Genomic DNA, 15219 nt, shown 5'->3' with positions numbered 1-15219 from the left:
AAAAATATTGCAATGCTGAATTCCAAACCTTACTGAGATACTTCCCAGAAATCAAAAAACATACTCTTTGAAAATAATGTAAAACAAAGCTTCAAAGGCTTCATGATGCATAAATACTGCATTCAAGCATTTTGAAAAGAAGTGCTCTGCACCATGCCCCCTGCCTGTTTGGATCTAAAATGTATATTATAATACGGTAATAGAAGTGCAAAGTCTGTACTGTCAACACTGGGAGACATTAGGCCCATCATTAAAACACTTTACACCGTGATTTTTCAGCCTTTCTCATCTCATGACACACTTAAACTAATTACTAAAGTTCAGCAGCACACCAAAAAAAAAAAAAAGATTTTTGCCAATTTGACAAAAATTGATTTACAAACAAATAATAACCTATCCTTTCTGCTTCGAAGTGACATCTTTAAAAAATCAGGTGCCTATACTTGTCTATAAGGATTTCTGGTAATAATAAATAACCAATCAGACGCAATCTAATTATGTGATGTGCCCAAGTAGATACAATTCTATTACATGACCTATATTATTATGGTTCAATATGGCATTCACCTGAGGCTATTGTTGTGTTGGCGGTTGTCATTTTTTATTTAACATTCTAAGGGAAAAGAGGTCAGAGCACCTAACTAACTAGTCAACTATTGCACGTTTTAAAAATTTTTGTGGCACTGGTTGAAAATTGCTGCTTTACAGTTATTTACATAAATTCAAATACATTATCGTACTCAGTAAATTCAGGAGGAATATCATGAAGTCATGAGTTCGTTATAGAACAAACTAAAATCTCATATACCTCAACTGTAGCTACTAATGACTTTCCATTATTTTTCAAAACAGTGAGTTACAATTTGTAGACGGCTTTGTCTTAACGAGAATAGGAAACCCGAGAACCGGGGCTAGAGGGCAAACATTTCCCGTGGCCTGACTCTAGGTGGCTCACTTTCCTCACCTATAAACAGAAAAGCTGAAGCTACCGCCTTCCGCCACCCAAAGGTTTTTCTCCAGTGTTCTGTCTCTTCTTGAGAAGTCTAGAGGCTTCAACATGAAGAGTAATAAGCCTATACGATTTCCTAAAACAGGAACATTAACATTGTGCTTTCGAGCGTCCATCTCCACCCTACAGAAACCTCCAGATGCAGCGCAAAATAAACGCACAACTGCTCTCGACGATGCCTCAGCACCACCTCCACTCAATGCTTTCTAGACAGTTTTGCCAGCACCGCGTGAACGAAGGACAAAGGCGCACCCAGCAGGTAGGCCAGCAGCCCCGAGTTAGCCTGACGACTTAGCACGCGGTGCGCCTCTACCGGGGATGATGGGGCGTGCCCAGTGGGAGGGGGAGGAGCAGGGCTGGAACTCGGACCCCGCCTCCGGGCCCCGGCTGCGTCCCGGCGCCGGCGCGCCCGGCTTACGCGGGTGGTCGGAAAGCCCCGGGTTCTGAGCGCCCCCTGGCGCCCCCGCCTTCCGCCTCCTCCCCCGCCCCTTCCCACCACCGCCCACTTGACGCGATGACGCACGGCATGTTTGCGGACGTGGCGGCGCGCAAAGCCGGGAAGGCGGGGACTTTGGCCTGGGCGGTGGCGGCTGCGGCTGTATCCGGAGAAGAAAAGGAGAACGGTGGAAGTCAGAAACGGGGGCTCGGCCATGAAGTTGTCTGGGACGGCGGCAGTGGCGGCGGGCTTGGCAGCCGTCTCTTCGTGGCGTCCTTCTTGCTAACGGGTCAGGTAAAGATGGCGGCAAGAGGTGGGGAGTGGCTCCGTCCGGGACGGCGGGGTTGGGCCCCAGCGGCGCCCCCGCTGGAGGCGACGCGGGGCCAGTGGCCGCAGTTCGAGCGTCTGGAGGAGATCTGGAGGTAGAGAGACCTTGGAGACGAGCCCCACCAACCCCCTCGATATACTGTTGGGGAAACTGAGGCCAAGAGGAAGAACTTAATATGTACCCGATTCCCGGAGCAACGCGTTTTTCTCTCAAACACACTATATTTCTCTCACAACCCCGTGTTTGGGTTGAATATTCGCTGACGGCATCATGTCCACATCGTCCAAGTGTATTGGTGTGACAAAAAAATCTGAAGTAAGGGATAATAGGAAAAGGGAAAACTAGACTTGTGGAATGGAGAGAGGGAAGTTTTTAAAACCGAAATTGGCTCTGGAGGATGCGGTCCAAGTGATACTGTCCCGGTGCTGAACTCTTGTACCCCACCCCGTGACCCTCCTGTTTTTCCCTGTTTAAGGAATGTCGAAGTGAAACGCCCAGCAGCGTTTATTACACAGAACGGAGGTGTTTGGGAAACCTTTTTCACCATCAGACTAAGCTGATGAAACCATTGCTAATTTTTGTGACCGCTTGCAATCTACGTAGCAGACAGGCTTGTTTTAGTTCTCAGAAGAGGGGATTTGTGCTTTTTTGTCGCCCGAAGCTAGTTAAGACAGGTGAAGAGAATTTAGTCAGATGACTTGAGGACTGTGTACTTTCTGATCTCTATGTAATTGACTCAGATTTACCTGCTTGGACCAAAGTCTAACTTTTCATTTCCATTAGACTTACAACCAGTTCTTGATTATTCAGAAAGAGAATACCAGTTTGTAGTATTCTGTCTGCTTTTCATTACAAGGGGTGGGGGGAGTTAAGAGATAGTGAGACAGAAAGAGTTCAGTCTTCAAATATTACTTAGCAATATGTCAGGGACAGAGGTTGATATAAATATCTAAAATGGATTTTGGGCATTGCTCAGTGACTTTCAGCTGCTCTAAGCCACTTCGGGGTTCTAAGGACAAAATCTGAAGGAAAAGAAGTTAAAGGGTGTTGTGGCTGGGACAGTATAGCCACGTTTAAATTACTGTATATTAAGTGGTTCTTAACCTTTTAAAATCATGGACTCCTTTTGATAATATAATATTTTACGTAGAAAAAATATACATAGGTATAAAATGTGTCCAAGAATCTCAGGATTCACAGACATTTATTTCCTAAATCAGCAATTTTCAAACATTTTCCCACAGAATTTTTAAAACATGCAATACCTGACTATTCTAATCAGTGGCACTGACCTCTTTTCCCTTCAATTGTAAAATTAAAAAAAAAAAAAAAAAACAAAGACATCAGCCAACACAATAGCCACCCAGTGTGAATAAATCAAAATTATACCTATTTTTGTCAGACAAGCAAAAAATACTATATTTGGTGTGCCTCAGAGTTTTAGTAATTAGTTTTTAGTTTATGTGTGTTATGGGATGAAAAAGGTTGAAAACTGTTGCACTAGATTAAAGACAGGATAGAAAAGACTGTTAAATAAGTGGAAATAAAACTATTTTCTATTTTTGGCAAAGGTGAGATGCTTTAAGCTTTTTAAAGAATTAAATAAAAATAAAACATTCTGCCCTGGCTGGTGTGGCTCAGTGGATTAAGTGCTGGTCTGTGAACTGAAAAGTTGCCGGTTTGATTCCCAGTCAGGGCACAAGTCTGAGTTGCAGGTCAGGTCCCCAGTTAGGGGCGCGCAAGAGGCAACCGACCAATGCATATCTCTTGCACATTGATATTTCTGTCCCTCTCTTTCTCCCTTCCTTCTCCTCTCTCCAAAATTAAATAAAATCTCTTTTTTAAATTATTTTTAAAAAATCAAACATTTTAAATTTATTGTGTTATTAAAACAAGTTTAATCACTTTGTCATATGTTAGGATTTTGAAAGACTTGATCATGCTTTCAAAACTGCTCTTGAGATGTAAAATGTTGGGAGCTTTCTTTAGTTTGGTGGCTGTCAAGTTAGGAATCTCAGTTCATGGTGATAACAGCACCTGGAGAAACAGGTGAAGTAATCCACTTAATATAGAGCATTAGTTATCTGTGTAATCTGAATGGAAACCCTTGAGTTTTTAAAGCTTTATGTTGCCATAGATCAGGGTTAGAAACTGGTTTTCAAGGGTTGGGTTCAATTATATGAAATTGTTCCAAAAAGTTTGTATGTGCCTACATAGAAAGTATAATCTATTGTCATCCAGACTCCACAGACTTTTGGAGTTTGTTTTTTCTCTTTTTCACTTGGTACTTGTCCACAATATTCATAACTGAACTAAGTCCTTTTTTTTTTGAGACCGTTTTGCTTTGGCTTCCATGACACATGGTTTCCTACTCTGAACACTCCTTTTTCATCTTCTTTGCATGCTGATTATGGTTCACCCAGGTACTAAATGTAGCAGGTCTTCAAGGCTCAATCTTGGACCCTCTTTTCTGATTCTACACTCTCTCTAAGTAAGCTCGTCTGTCCCAACAGCTTCAGGTTTCCACCTGTGTGCAATATGAGTCATAAAATTATATCCAACCCAGACTTTTTAAAATTTGACTACAGAAACCCACTGGGCTACTTGACATTCCTTTTGGCTGTCTTGAGGAGTTTATAATCATAGTTGCTGCCCCCACCACCAAGCTTTTCTTCCAGTGTTCTGTGTCTTAGAGAATGGCACCACCGTTTTACTCAGTGATGCAAATCATAAATTGACATGATCCTTAACTCCTTTATGTTGTTCATATCAGAGCCACATTATTAAGTCCTAAGTATTTTACATCCAAAATATCTCCTACTACCTATCCACGTCTCTCCATCGTTCACAGTAACTGAAAGTGATCTCTTCTCATGTCAACAATTAATATCAAGCTAAAACTGAATGTGGAGTTAGTTTGTTCTCATATTGTTCATTTTTAATGAGAATAGATCAGCTTGAATGAGAGTAAGTATGCAATTAAACAAAAGGTATTCATTGATACATGTTTTTAACTTAGGTCAGCTCTTAGCCTTACAAAATCTTTTATAAAGTAGAAGTGAACATAGTTACCTAAAATCTGTTCACAGTGTTTATGGACTGTAAATTGAGTTTGAGGAAGACTTTGGTAAGGTAAAGTTTGGTAAAAAGCTTCAAGAAAGAAAAATCCCTGGTGGAGAACAAAATTATGACCTATCTAGAAGTCACCTACTGTAGTAAGTGTAAATGTTACCATCAGCATGATCCAAAGAGGTAGGTAGGTAGTACAAAAGATATTTCAACTCCACATGAATGTAAAATGCAGAATAAGCCAAAATGTTTAGGGTTTTTAAAAGTATTTGTGTGTGTATACCTATAAAACATTGATTCCATCAAAACTACAAATCGTGTATGTATAATCACAAGTTTTTAAGATAATATAACATCTCAGTATTCACATACTCAAAATAAGGGGAAATTAAATTTTTAGCCTAAAAATAGATTATGGCAACTTGTCCTTGTTAAAATGTAATCACCCTAACATATTTTGTGAGAATGGATTACCTCTTCATCCCATTCCCTTGCCTCTGCTGCCAAATATATTCACTGTATTTCAACAGCTCTAAAACTTAGGAACCTAAATTTTTATTTATTTTTTAAGTATATTTTATTGATTATGCTGTTACACTTGTCCCATTTTTTCTCTTTGTCCCCCATCCCCCCACCTGGTCCTCCGTTTCCCTCCAGCAATCCCTCCCCCCCTTAGGTCATGCCCATGGGTCATGCCTGTAAGTTCTCTGGTTTCACCCTTTCCTATGCTATCCTTAACACCCCCCCCCCCACCCCCCCCGTCTATTTTGTTCCTACCAATTATGCTTCTTGATCCCTGCACCATTTCCCTGTCTCCTCCTTCTGCCTCCCAGCTGATAACCCTCCAGATGATCCCCATACCTATGACTCTGTTCATGTTCTGGTTGTTTGCTTAGTTTGTTTTTGTTTTTGATTTTATTTTTAAAATTCATTTGTTGATAGTTGTGAGTTTTGTTGTCGTTTTAATGTTCATAGTTTTGATCTTTTTCTTAAATAAGTCCCATTAACTTTTCATATAATAATGGCTTGGTGATGATGAACTCCTTTAGCTTTAGTTTGTCTGGGAAGCACTTTATCTGCCCTTGCATTCTAAATGATAGCCTTGCTGGATAGAGTAATCTAGGTTGTAGGTCCTTGCTTTTCATCACTTTGAATACTTCTTGTCAGTCCCTTCTTGCCTGCAACGTTTCTTTTGAGAAATCAGCTGATAGTCTTATGGGAACTCCTTTGTAGGTAACTCTCTGCTTTTCTCTTGCTGCTTTTTTAAGATTCTCTATCTTCAACCTTTGGCATTTTAATTATGATGTGTCTTGGTGTGGTCCTCTTTGGGTCCAACTTGTTTGGGACTGAACCTAAATTCTTAAATAACTAAAACCATTCTCTAAAAAAACAAAATTTAAAGTGTTCTGAATGTAAGTTTCATGTAAAATCAGGTGAGTGGATAAGTATATTTCAAAGGGTTCTCTGCCTTCTCCTCCCATCCCCCAGGTTTTGACATTATGGCAGGGAGGCATCAGAATCGTTTTCCTCTTCCAGGAGTTATTTCAAGTGCTCAAGTACATGCATTTGGAAATTGTACAGAGAGTGATGTGTTGGAGGAGGATGCTGAAGTTTATGAGCTTCGATCCAGAGGAAAAGAGAAAATCCGAAGAAGTACATCAAGAGATAGACTTGATGACATTATAGTATTAACAAAAGATATACAGGAAGGAGATACTTTAAATGCTATAGCCCTTCAGTACTGTTGTACGGTAAGTTTTAATTTGATTTTGCATAATGCAGTCTAAATTATTTGTTCATAGCACAAATTGAACTAAATTCTGTGTTTTTTAATCTTGTCTTTTCCTCCCTCCCCTTTATTCTCCTTTCCATAGAAGTCTGTTTCATGTTGGTGGATGTTAACTTTTTAAATTTTTAAGTAAATAGTTGAATTATTGTTATTTCTAAATTTGTGATTCTATTTTCAGTATTGAAAACACCCGAAGTTTTCTTCTCCTCCAAGTTGTAAAAGAATGTAGAAATATATAAGGAAGTTTTACTTTGCCCCAATGTTTTGAGATAACAGACTTGTATTTCTTTTCATACCTTTTTTGTCCTTTTAAGAATACTTTTTCAAAATACTTGGAAGGTTGGTGATTTTTATGTTTTTAAAATTAGTTTATATCATGCCTTTGCCTCTCAAGTTGCCTTTGCCTTTTTCATTTCTTAGTATATCATGGATATTCCCTCATAGCCTTATAGCTCTAACTCATTATTTTATATAGCTGTATAATTTTCCATAGTATGAATGTACCATAATTATTAAGCCATTTTCATACTCAAGGGCAGTCAGGATTTTCCCCGTGTTTTCATTGTGCTATGAATATTATCACAACGATATCTTTAAATGGCGGTACTTTCATTCCTGTAGATTAAATTCCCAAAAATGGTATTGACAGATAAAAGGAAAGGTTTATTTTTCATTTTAGTAGATAATTAAACTGTTTAAACCCATTTTTTTAATCTGTCATTTCTATCTCGCTTCATTAGCATGGAATGTTTTCATGTATGTTAACACATTGATATGGAAACTTGTCTCATACTCTCAATAGAATTTGAAATGTATGTACTGTGTACCTCCTTGCACATTTCAAAGTGAACTTAAATACTTCCTAATGACTTAAAATAGTTAAAAAGAATATAATTTCTCTAACATTGTCAATATTGATATGTAAAATAAGACTTAAAATAGTCTTTAAATGTATGTATGGAATACTAAGTACTAATTCAGGATTTGCTACCTGAAAAAGTTCATTTAAAATATATAGATATAATATGTATGCTTTTTTTATAAAGCATGAAATTTTATATCATTTTTCTCCTTGATGAGTATTTTCATCCTCACCCCAAAAATCTTTCATAATGTACTTTTATATTTGAAAACCTTTTATGAATACCTGTTATAGTTATCTGAAATAGAAACACACACATAGATATAAATTTAAACTGAATTTTTAAAATGTCCTTTGATCATGAGATTTTATGTATTATTTTTTCTTAACAGTAATTATTGCAGTTAAAATATAAATTATGATTTAAAAATAAATATTGAAATGCATATCTTGATGAGGTCAGAAGAGCTTGGGTTTGGACATATTTTTGGCAATTCATATGTGGTAATATCATTATTATTAAATTATTTTTAATGAAAATAAATGTGAATACATAGTTTGTAGAGAAATAACACCGAGAATTAAATTACAGAATGTGCCTTAAGAAGTCAGTGAAGAAAAGTAATCAAGATTTTAAGTTAAGGGCAAGGCTGAAAAATACCAAGGTGGAGATCCAAAAGATGAATGTGGTCTAATTTCATTACAGAGACGTTAGTTTTCCTTTCACGAATCTGAAAAATTTTCTTCAGAAGAAGAGAAATTTGAAATTCTGGCCAAATGATTAAAAATAGGTCATGTTTTCAATGAGGCAGGTGAAAAGGAGAAAGTAGGGAAGATTTCAAAGAGGAAATAAGGTGAACAGGGGAAATTTAATAGGTGTTTCAGAAATGAATGTCACAATCTGATTGGGGTGAATGAAGCACTTTGACTAACGGAGGATAAGTTTGACCCCAATAGTATAATACGGGAACACCACTGTACAGTTTTAACAAGAGTGCTGCAAAATGATAGGGGAGCCTGCTGGTGAAATGGAGGGGATCTAGGAAAGAGGGCATTAGAATAATTCAGATGAAGATAATCAGGGCTTAGGCCAAAATGATTGTAAGAATAGAGAAACTGATAGAAAGTGTATTTGGGGGGAATGATGAAAAGCAAAATTAGCTTCACATTAGAGGGAAGATGACATTGGCCATAGTAGTGGGAAAATTGTACAACCGAATAAGGGAGTTAAGATAAGCAATGCTCAAGTAGCAAAAAAAAAAAGATTAACCTTACCAAAGGATTTATCATTTAAAATATATAGTGGTTAGTACTATGTTCCACTTATATTCAGTCATAGGAATTATTAAAAATATGCCAGTTATAAAACAGTAATAAGAAACCAAAGAGTAAGGGTATATCCTAAATGCATTCAAGCAATTTAGAAAAACAAAATATGGGACTATTATTCAGAGAGATAACCTAGGTAGCCTACTTCAGAAAGATCTGTTGTTAGAATATAACCAACCAAAAGAACATTTAAAGAAGACTTTGTAGTTTGTCAATAAATTGTGGGGGAGTAATTGAGTTTATTGGGGTGACATTAGTTAATAAAATTATATAGGTTTCAGGTGTACAGTTTCAAGGATAAATCATCTGTGTATTGCATTGTGTGCCCACCACCCAAGGTCAGATCTTCAGTGATCATATATTTGACCCCCTTTACTACCTCCCCCACCCTCCTTTCCTCTGGTAACCATCATACTGTTGCCTGTGTCTGAGTTTTTGTTTGTTTTTCCTGTTCATTTGTTGCTTTCATTTTTATATCCCACGAGTGAAACCATATGGTTTTTGATTTTTTTGTCTGACTTATTTCGCTTAACATGACATTCTCAGATGTCACTAATGGTAGTATTCCATTGTATATATGTACCACATCTTTACCCATTTGTTTCCATGTTTGGCCACCATGAATAATGCTGCAGTGAACACAGGGGTGCATATATCTTTGCAAATAAATGTTTTCAAAATTTTTGGTAAGATAGCCAGAAGAGGTGTTGCTGGTCATCTGGTAGCTCTATTCTTAATTTTTTGACGAGCTTCCATACTGTTTCCCGTAGTGCTTTTATCAGTTTACATACCCACCAGCTTTGAATGACAGTTCCTTTTTCTCCACAACCTCTCCAACACCTGTTTCACTTGTCTTATTGATAACCATTCTAACAGGTGTGAGGTGGTATTTCATTGTACTTTTGAATTGTATTTCCCTAATAACTAATCAGGTTGAACATGTTTTCAACATATTTGTTGGCCTTTGTATATTTTCTTAGGAGGAACGTGTGTTCAGGTCCTCTGCCCATTTTTTTAAATTGGATTGTTTGGTGTTGAGTTGTATGAGTTCTAGATATATTTTGGATATTAACCCCTTGTCAGAGTTGTTTGCAGATATCTTTGGGTTGCCTTTCCGTTTTGTTAGTTTGCCTTAAGAGAAAACAGTCTCAAGGTAGTAAAATGACAAAGGACACTGTTTCTGTACTGTCTCTCATCTCTTACTCTTCAGTTCTCTCTCCCTCCTCCTCCCAAACATGCACTTCAAGGCAATTGTTTTTTCCAAGAACTCTTCTCAGTCTTCATCTGCCTTGATAGGTAATCTGCCATTGATCCAGTTCACCGCTCCCTCCTAAAAACCCTCTTTGATCTTGATAATGCAGGTTTCTGATTTTCCTACTATTAATATTTAAGAACAGCTAATATTTGCATAGCATAGTATACATAACTATTCCAAATGTCATTCTTACATTTTAATTGATTAATCTTTACAACCACCATATATTAAATGACAGTAGCATTATTACTGTCATTTTACATATGTAAAAACTGAGAGGTTAAAAAACTTGCCCTAAATCATACAGCTGTAGAAAGTGTCCGGAGCCATGCGTCAAACCCAGATAGTCAATGCTTTTAGCACCATCATATATTGCTTTCCTGGTCACTCTTAATCTCATTTGTGGATTTCACTTATTCAGCATACCCCTGAAATGTTGATGTTTCTCAGAGGTCTCTACATCACCTTTCACCGGTCTTTTTCTTGTGAATCCATCTATATACCCTTGTGACTTCCATTACCATTTTTGTTGGTAATCCACAAACAGCTATCTCTAGCTGAGATCATTCATCTGCATCGCAGACATAACATCTGTAACTACCTATTGGACATCTTCCACTTGCATATTTAAGGCACCACAAAGGCAATGTGTGTAAAATTTGCCTTTGTTCTTTTTTCTCCCTCCATAGTATTCCATATCTTAATGAATTGGCATCATTACCTATTGAGTTGACCAAACCAGAAATCTTTAAGTTTTTCCTAGACTCACTTTACCTCTCTGACATTAACAGGTAATAAATGGTCAGAGCTTAGGTTACAACTTTGATGGAATGATGAATGGGACTAAGAACCTAAAGACAATGGGAGAGCCTGACATAATAATTGATAATCTGAGAAATACTACCCCCTACTATGTCTCACCACAATGGCAGGAGTATAGGATATACAGATAGGTTGAGGACTGTATAATATAAAGGGAAAGCTTATAAAAGTGACGGATCTTGGGGGTAGCTGAAGAATGCATTTACATTGATAAGTTTGGGGAAATGGCTTCAGAAGGTAAGTGAATGAGATGTTATATTTTATCAATTCAAAGATACGCTTTTTCACACATTTTAACACCTTTGATAATGTAATAGTGGCATCTTCAATATTTGTGTTTTTTTCCCCTTAATGAGACATAAAATAGTGATGCATCTTGGGTTGATGGCACCTTAGTTTTGATAAACTATGGTAGTTTTAGTTAGGTAAGTTGACATTTGCCTATATTCTTAATTGTCACATTAGAAGAAAGAACATAAGTATATGTAATCCTTCCTTCACAGATTGTTTACAAGCAGTAGAAGGGTGATATTTGCTCATTATATATAGAAAGAGAAATAGGATCCTAGAATCTAGTTAAATAGTGTTATCAACATGGGAGATGTAAAAAGTTAATTGGTGATTTTCCAAGACTGGTAGATCAGAGGTGGTATAGAATTGTTATCCACAAATAAAATGCAATCTCTGGGTGTGATAACTTAATACCACTAATAATTAAGCTCACTTTGTTGCCCCTCCAAAGTAAGTGGGATGAATGAATATTGCTGCCTCTTTTGATTTAGAATTCAGTTAATTTTTTTTTCTTTTTTTTTTTTATAGGTAGCAGAGATCAAGAGGGTTAACAATCTCATCAGCGATCAAGACTTTTTTGCCCTCAGGTCTGTCAAAATTCCAGTAAAAAAGTTTAGTTTATTGACTGAAACACTTCATCCTCCAAAAGGAAGACAGGCTTCACGTCCTCCATCTGTTCACTATCTTCCACAACAACAGGAGATTTTGTCACTCAATGATTCTCTTTCTTCCAGTGAGTCGGCTGGTAGCTTTTTAAAAGAAGTAGACCGAGATATAGAACAATTAGTAAAATGTACAGACACCAAACGAGAGAACCTTAATGAAGTGGTGTCTGCCTTAACAACACAACAAATACATTTTGAACCTGATAACAAGAACATTCAACGCAAGGATCCTTATTATGGAGCAGACTGGGGAATAGGGTGGTGGGCAGCTGTAGTGATAATGCTGATAGTGGGTATAATAACACCAGTATTTTACTTGCTGTATTATGAAATTTTAGCTAAAGTGGATGTCAGTCACCATTCAACAGTGGATTCTTCCCATTTGCATTCAGGAGTCACACCCCCATCACAGCAGAGGGAAATGGAAAATGGAATTGCTCCAACTAAAGGAACACCCTTTGGCCAACAAGACGATCATAAACTATATAGTCACAATTCTCAGTTTCCTGCTGCTCGACATAAAACATAGCAGTTAGCTCATTATTAGACTGTTTGTGATCACATGTTCTGGAATGTGGTGAATGTTATATTCAGTAACCACTTCAAAGGCAGAATTTAGGGAGACTGAAAATGCTTTTGTTTTTCACTTTTTTTTGAGCCATTTATAAGTGGGTTGAGTATAAAATCCGTGCAGTTGCTAGTTGTTGATATTGAGAACAGTGAATCTATATGTCTGTTGTATCAGTGCTTAAGCAGAAATGAATTTATGTGTCCAGGAAGTTCTCAACCTGGAAAACAACATTTATTCAAGATAGGTTAATGTTCAAATTTTATTTAAGTAATTAGTTTTTGGTTTAAGGTTATTAATGTTTATTAAGCAGAATAATGATAGCACCAGAAATATGCAATTAAAGAAAATTTACTGATGTGAACCATTAAAATATTTAGTTGCAAAAGTTTGATTCTAAAATTATTTAGATAGCATATATTTCATACTCCATTTTAAAACTTTTTGAAAACAAGTTTGGCACATATGTTATGAAGACATTAAGAAAACAGAGAAGTGGGAAAGCAGTGTGGACTATAATGGAGGCTAAGATAGAGATTAAATATTATTTTTAAGCCCCAAAATAATGTGTTATAGTTGGGACATTGCCAGTTATTCACTAGAACAGTGGATTAGGTAAAGAACCTAAAGTAGTCTTTGTTTCTTAATGCTGCCTCAACTTCTGATTTTTAAGTTATTATATTTGCCTCTGATGTTTGAAAGCATTTTGTCCTTTGATGAAAATTGTTATACATGTATAGGTTAGCATTATTTAGAAAATAATTCCCTACATTCTGTGATGTTGTTGCTGTTACATGTGGTAATATGCCTTACTTACATTAAATGCCTTATAAAATATGTAAGCTAATTTTTAGAATTAAAAGTAGGCACTATTTCAGATGATCCAATGGGATTCATAACATAGGCTGTATAAATTCATATCCACTTTGACCATTAAGCACAAATTATTGGAGTCAAAACAAGTCTTCATTGTTTGCCTCTGAATGGTTCATTAAGCAAAAGCATGAGTAAAGATACCTTTGGCATTAGCAACAACAAACACATTGCTTTATTTATTGAACCCTTAACCTCTGTTTTTCAAAGAGAAAATGTCCAACTTAAGCCTTTTTTTTCTTTGGACTACAAGCATAAAATAAGGTAACGGAGCCCAAAGGTGTATGATCAAAATGGCTTGATAGTGCCAGTTTTTAAGATCTACTATGGATCTGCTAGATAAGTATTTGCATACTGGTTCCATCATTTAATTTTTAGAAGTTTGTGTTTTTAAAAATGTAACCAAAATGATTCATTAGAAGCAAGATCTGGTAGAGTCTGGATTGCCTGTTTTGTGTATAATAAAATATGTATCTTAAATTCTATGATACCACCTCATTTTCTGGGCATTAGTTCTAATATTTTTTCAGCTATTTGACCAGTCATTTTATATTTCAAATTACAATCTTGATACAAAGGGGGAGTGAATAAATACATATGGTAAATGAGGTTTTATGTACCTTCAGTAGCAAAGTATAAAAGACAGGACAGAGAAGTCAAATATTAAAGCCTTTGCGTGTATTTGAGGACCTTAGGTAATTACCAAAAAGTGTTAATAGGGAAATTGTAGCAAATTGAGTTTTTTGTTTTTTTTTTTTTTTTTTTAGTAACTCTTGGTTTAAAATTTAAAAATTTGTTTTAATGTGCCTTGGGCATCTTGAAAAAAGTATGATCTTTCTAATTTATGCTCAATGTTAACTTGGTCAGTTCACATTGTATTTATTAAGCCTGCTGAAAAATGAAGTTTTAGGGAAGAAAATAGAGTATTTTAGGGTAGAATAGGCTAGATGTCCTTTGAAGAATTTTGTTTACATCAAATTGATGAAATTGCCGAAAGTCAGTGATTCCTTTTTGCTGCTGGTACTTGGAAATTGTGATAGAGGTCTGATTTCCAGGATAACTTATTTTTAAAGTGGTATGGTATACTTGTTAAATATCCTGTTCCTCAAAGGAAATATAACAAGATTCTTATGACACAATGAGGCAGTTCCCTTTTTTGTATATCTGAATTATATATTTTAATTGAATATAATTATAGATTCTAATCATTGTGTCATTTTTAAAAGAAAAGTTCCTAAACACTTAATATAGAATAATTTTTACTTTTAAAAGTACTAACATACATCAAAATGTTGCCAATGCAGATTCCTTTGTAAAACTTAATAAAGAAAAATTGTGAATTTTAATTGTGTTGAAACCCTTATTTGAATTTACTTTGATGCTTCACTTTAAATAAAATATATATATACGTGTGCATGCAAGTATAAAATTAACACCTGTGTGTGAATCATCGCATTTGGTTCACTTAAAAATTGGAGTTAAACAAGTGAAGAAAAATCCGCTATTTTTAGGGGGGCAGATTTTTGTTTTAAGTCGGTATAAATTGTTAAATTTGTTTTGAACTAATGAATACCATTTAAGATACACTGACTATAGAGTCCGCTGGCCACATCTTCAGATTAAGAAGACTGCAGTGTTAAATTAACTTATCCAGAGGACATTTTGTTTTTTTTAAACTTTTCTTTTCCTGGGTTCTATTTGCTATTCAGTGGCCTGCGGAGTTCTTTAAATGAACCGTAATAGTTCATTACTTAATAATTAGTTCTTTTTAAAGGTACCTACTTCTAAAATAACCTACTTTGGAATTTTAGAAATACCATGGGAGTTTTAGAAATACCATGAAGCAAGGATCCAAAGTGCTACAGGAGGGTAAAGGTGGAGTTTTTTGAAGTATTTAAATGGTGCTTTGTGATGGGAATCATT

The 15219-nt window shown here is 36.1% G+C and overlaps 2 protein-coding genes and 1 pseudogene across 4 annotated transcripts in view; 1 reads left to right on the top strand and 2 right to left on the bottom strand.

The window, feature by feature from the left end:
• The first annotated feature begins 1194 nt into the window (after positions 1-1194).
• Positions 1195-13781, top strand: LYSMD3 (LysM domain containing 3). The gene is made up of 3 exons (XM_090276478.1): positions 1195-1739; positions 6331-6593; positions 11719-13781. The coding sequence occupies exons 2-3, from the start codon at positions 6342-6344 to the stop codon at positions 12382-12384; spliced, it is 918 nt and encodes a 305-aa protein (XP_090132604.1). The 5' UTR covers positions 1195-1739; positions 6331-6341; the 3' UTR covers positions 12385-13781.
• Positions 1206-2320, bottom strand: LOC150008692 (uncharacterized; annotated as a pseudogene).
• POLR3G (RNA polymerase III subunit G) overlaps positions 11758-15219 on the bottom strand; it is a 35305-nt gene continuing 31843 nt past the window's right edge. For all 3 annotated transcript variants that reach the window (XM_090276479.1, XM_090276482.1, XM_090276480.1), the window contains exon 9: positions 11758-11939. The gene's annotated coding sequence lies outside the window, so the exon portion shown is untranslated. The remainder of the gene's footprint in view (positions 11940-15219) is intronic.

The sequence above is a fragment of the Furipterus horrens genome, unplaced genomic scaffold (genome assembly GCF_987537825.1).
Source record: "Furipterus horrens unplaced genomic scaffold, mFurHor1.1.pri manual_scaffold_5, whole genome shotgun sequence".
Lineage (NCBI taxonomy): Eukaryota > Metazoa > Chordata > Mammalia > Chiroptera > Furipteridae > Furipterus > Furipterus horrens.
The sequence above is the reverse complement of the archived record's forward strand: the minus strand, read 5'-3'. Positions and strand labels throughout refer to the sequence as shown.

Excerpts from the sequence above, each read along its gene's own strand:
- LYSMD3 (XM_090276478.1), top strand. The coding sequence starts at position 6,342 with ATGGCAGGGAGGCATCAGAATCGTTTTCCTCTTCCAGGAGTTATTTCA. Across the intron at positions 6,594-11,718 it reads CCCTTCAGTACTGTTGTACG|GTAGCAGAGATCAAGAGGGT; the intron begins GTAAGTTTTAAT and ends TTTTTTTTATAG.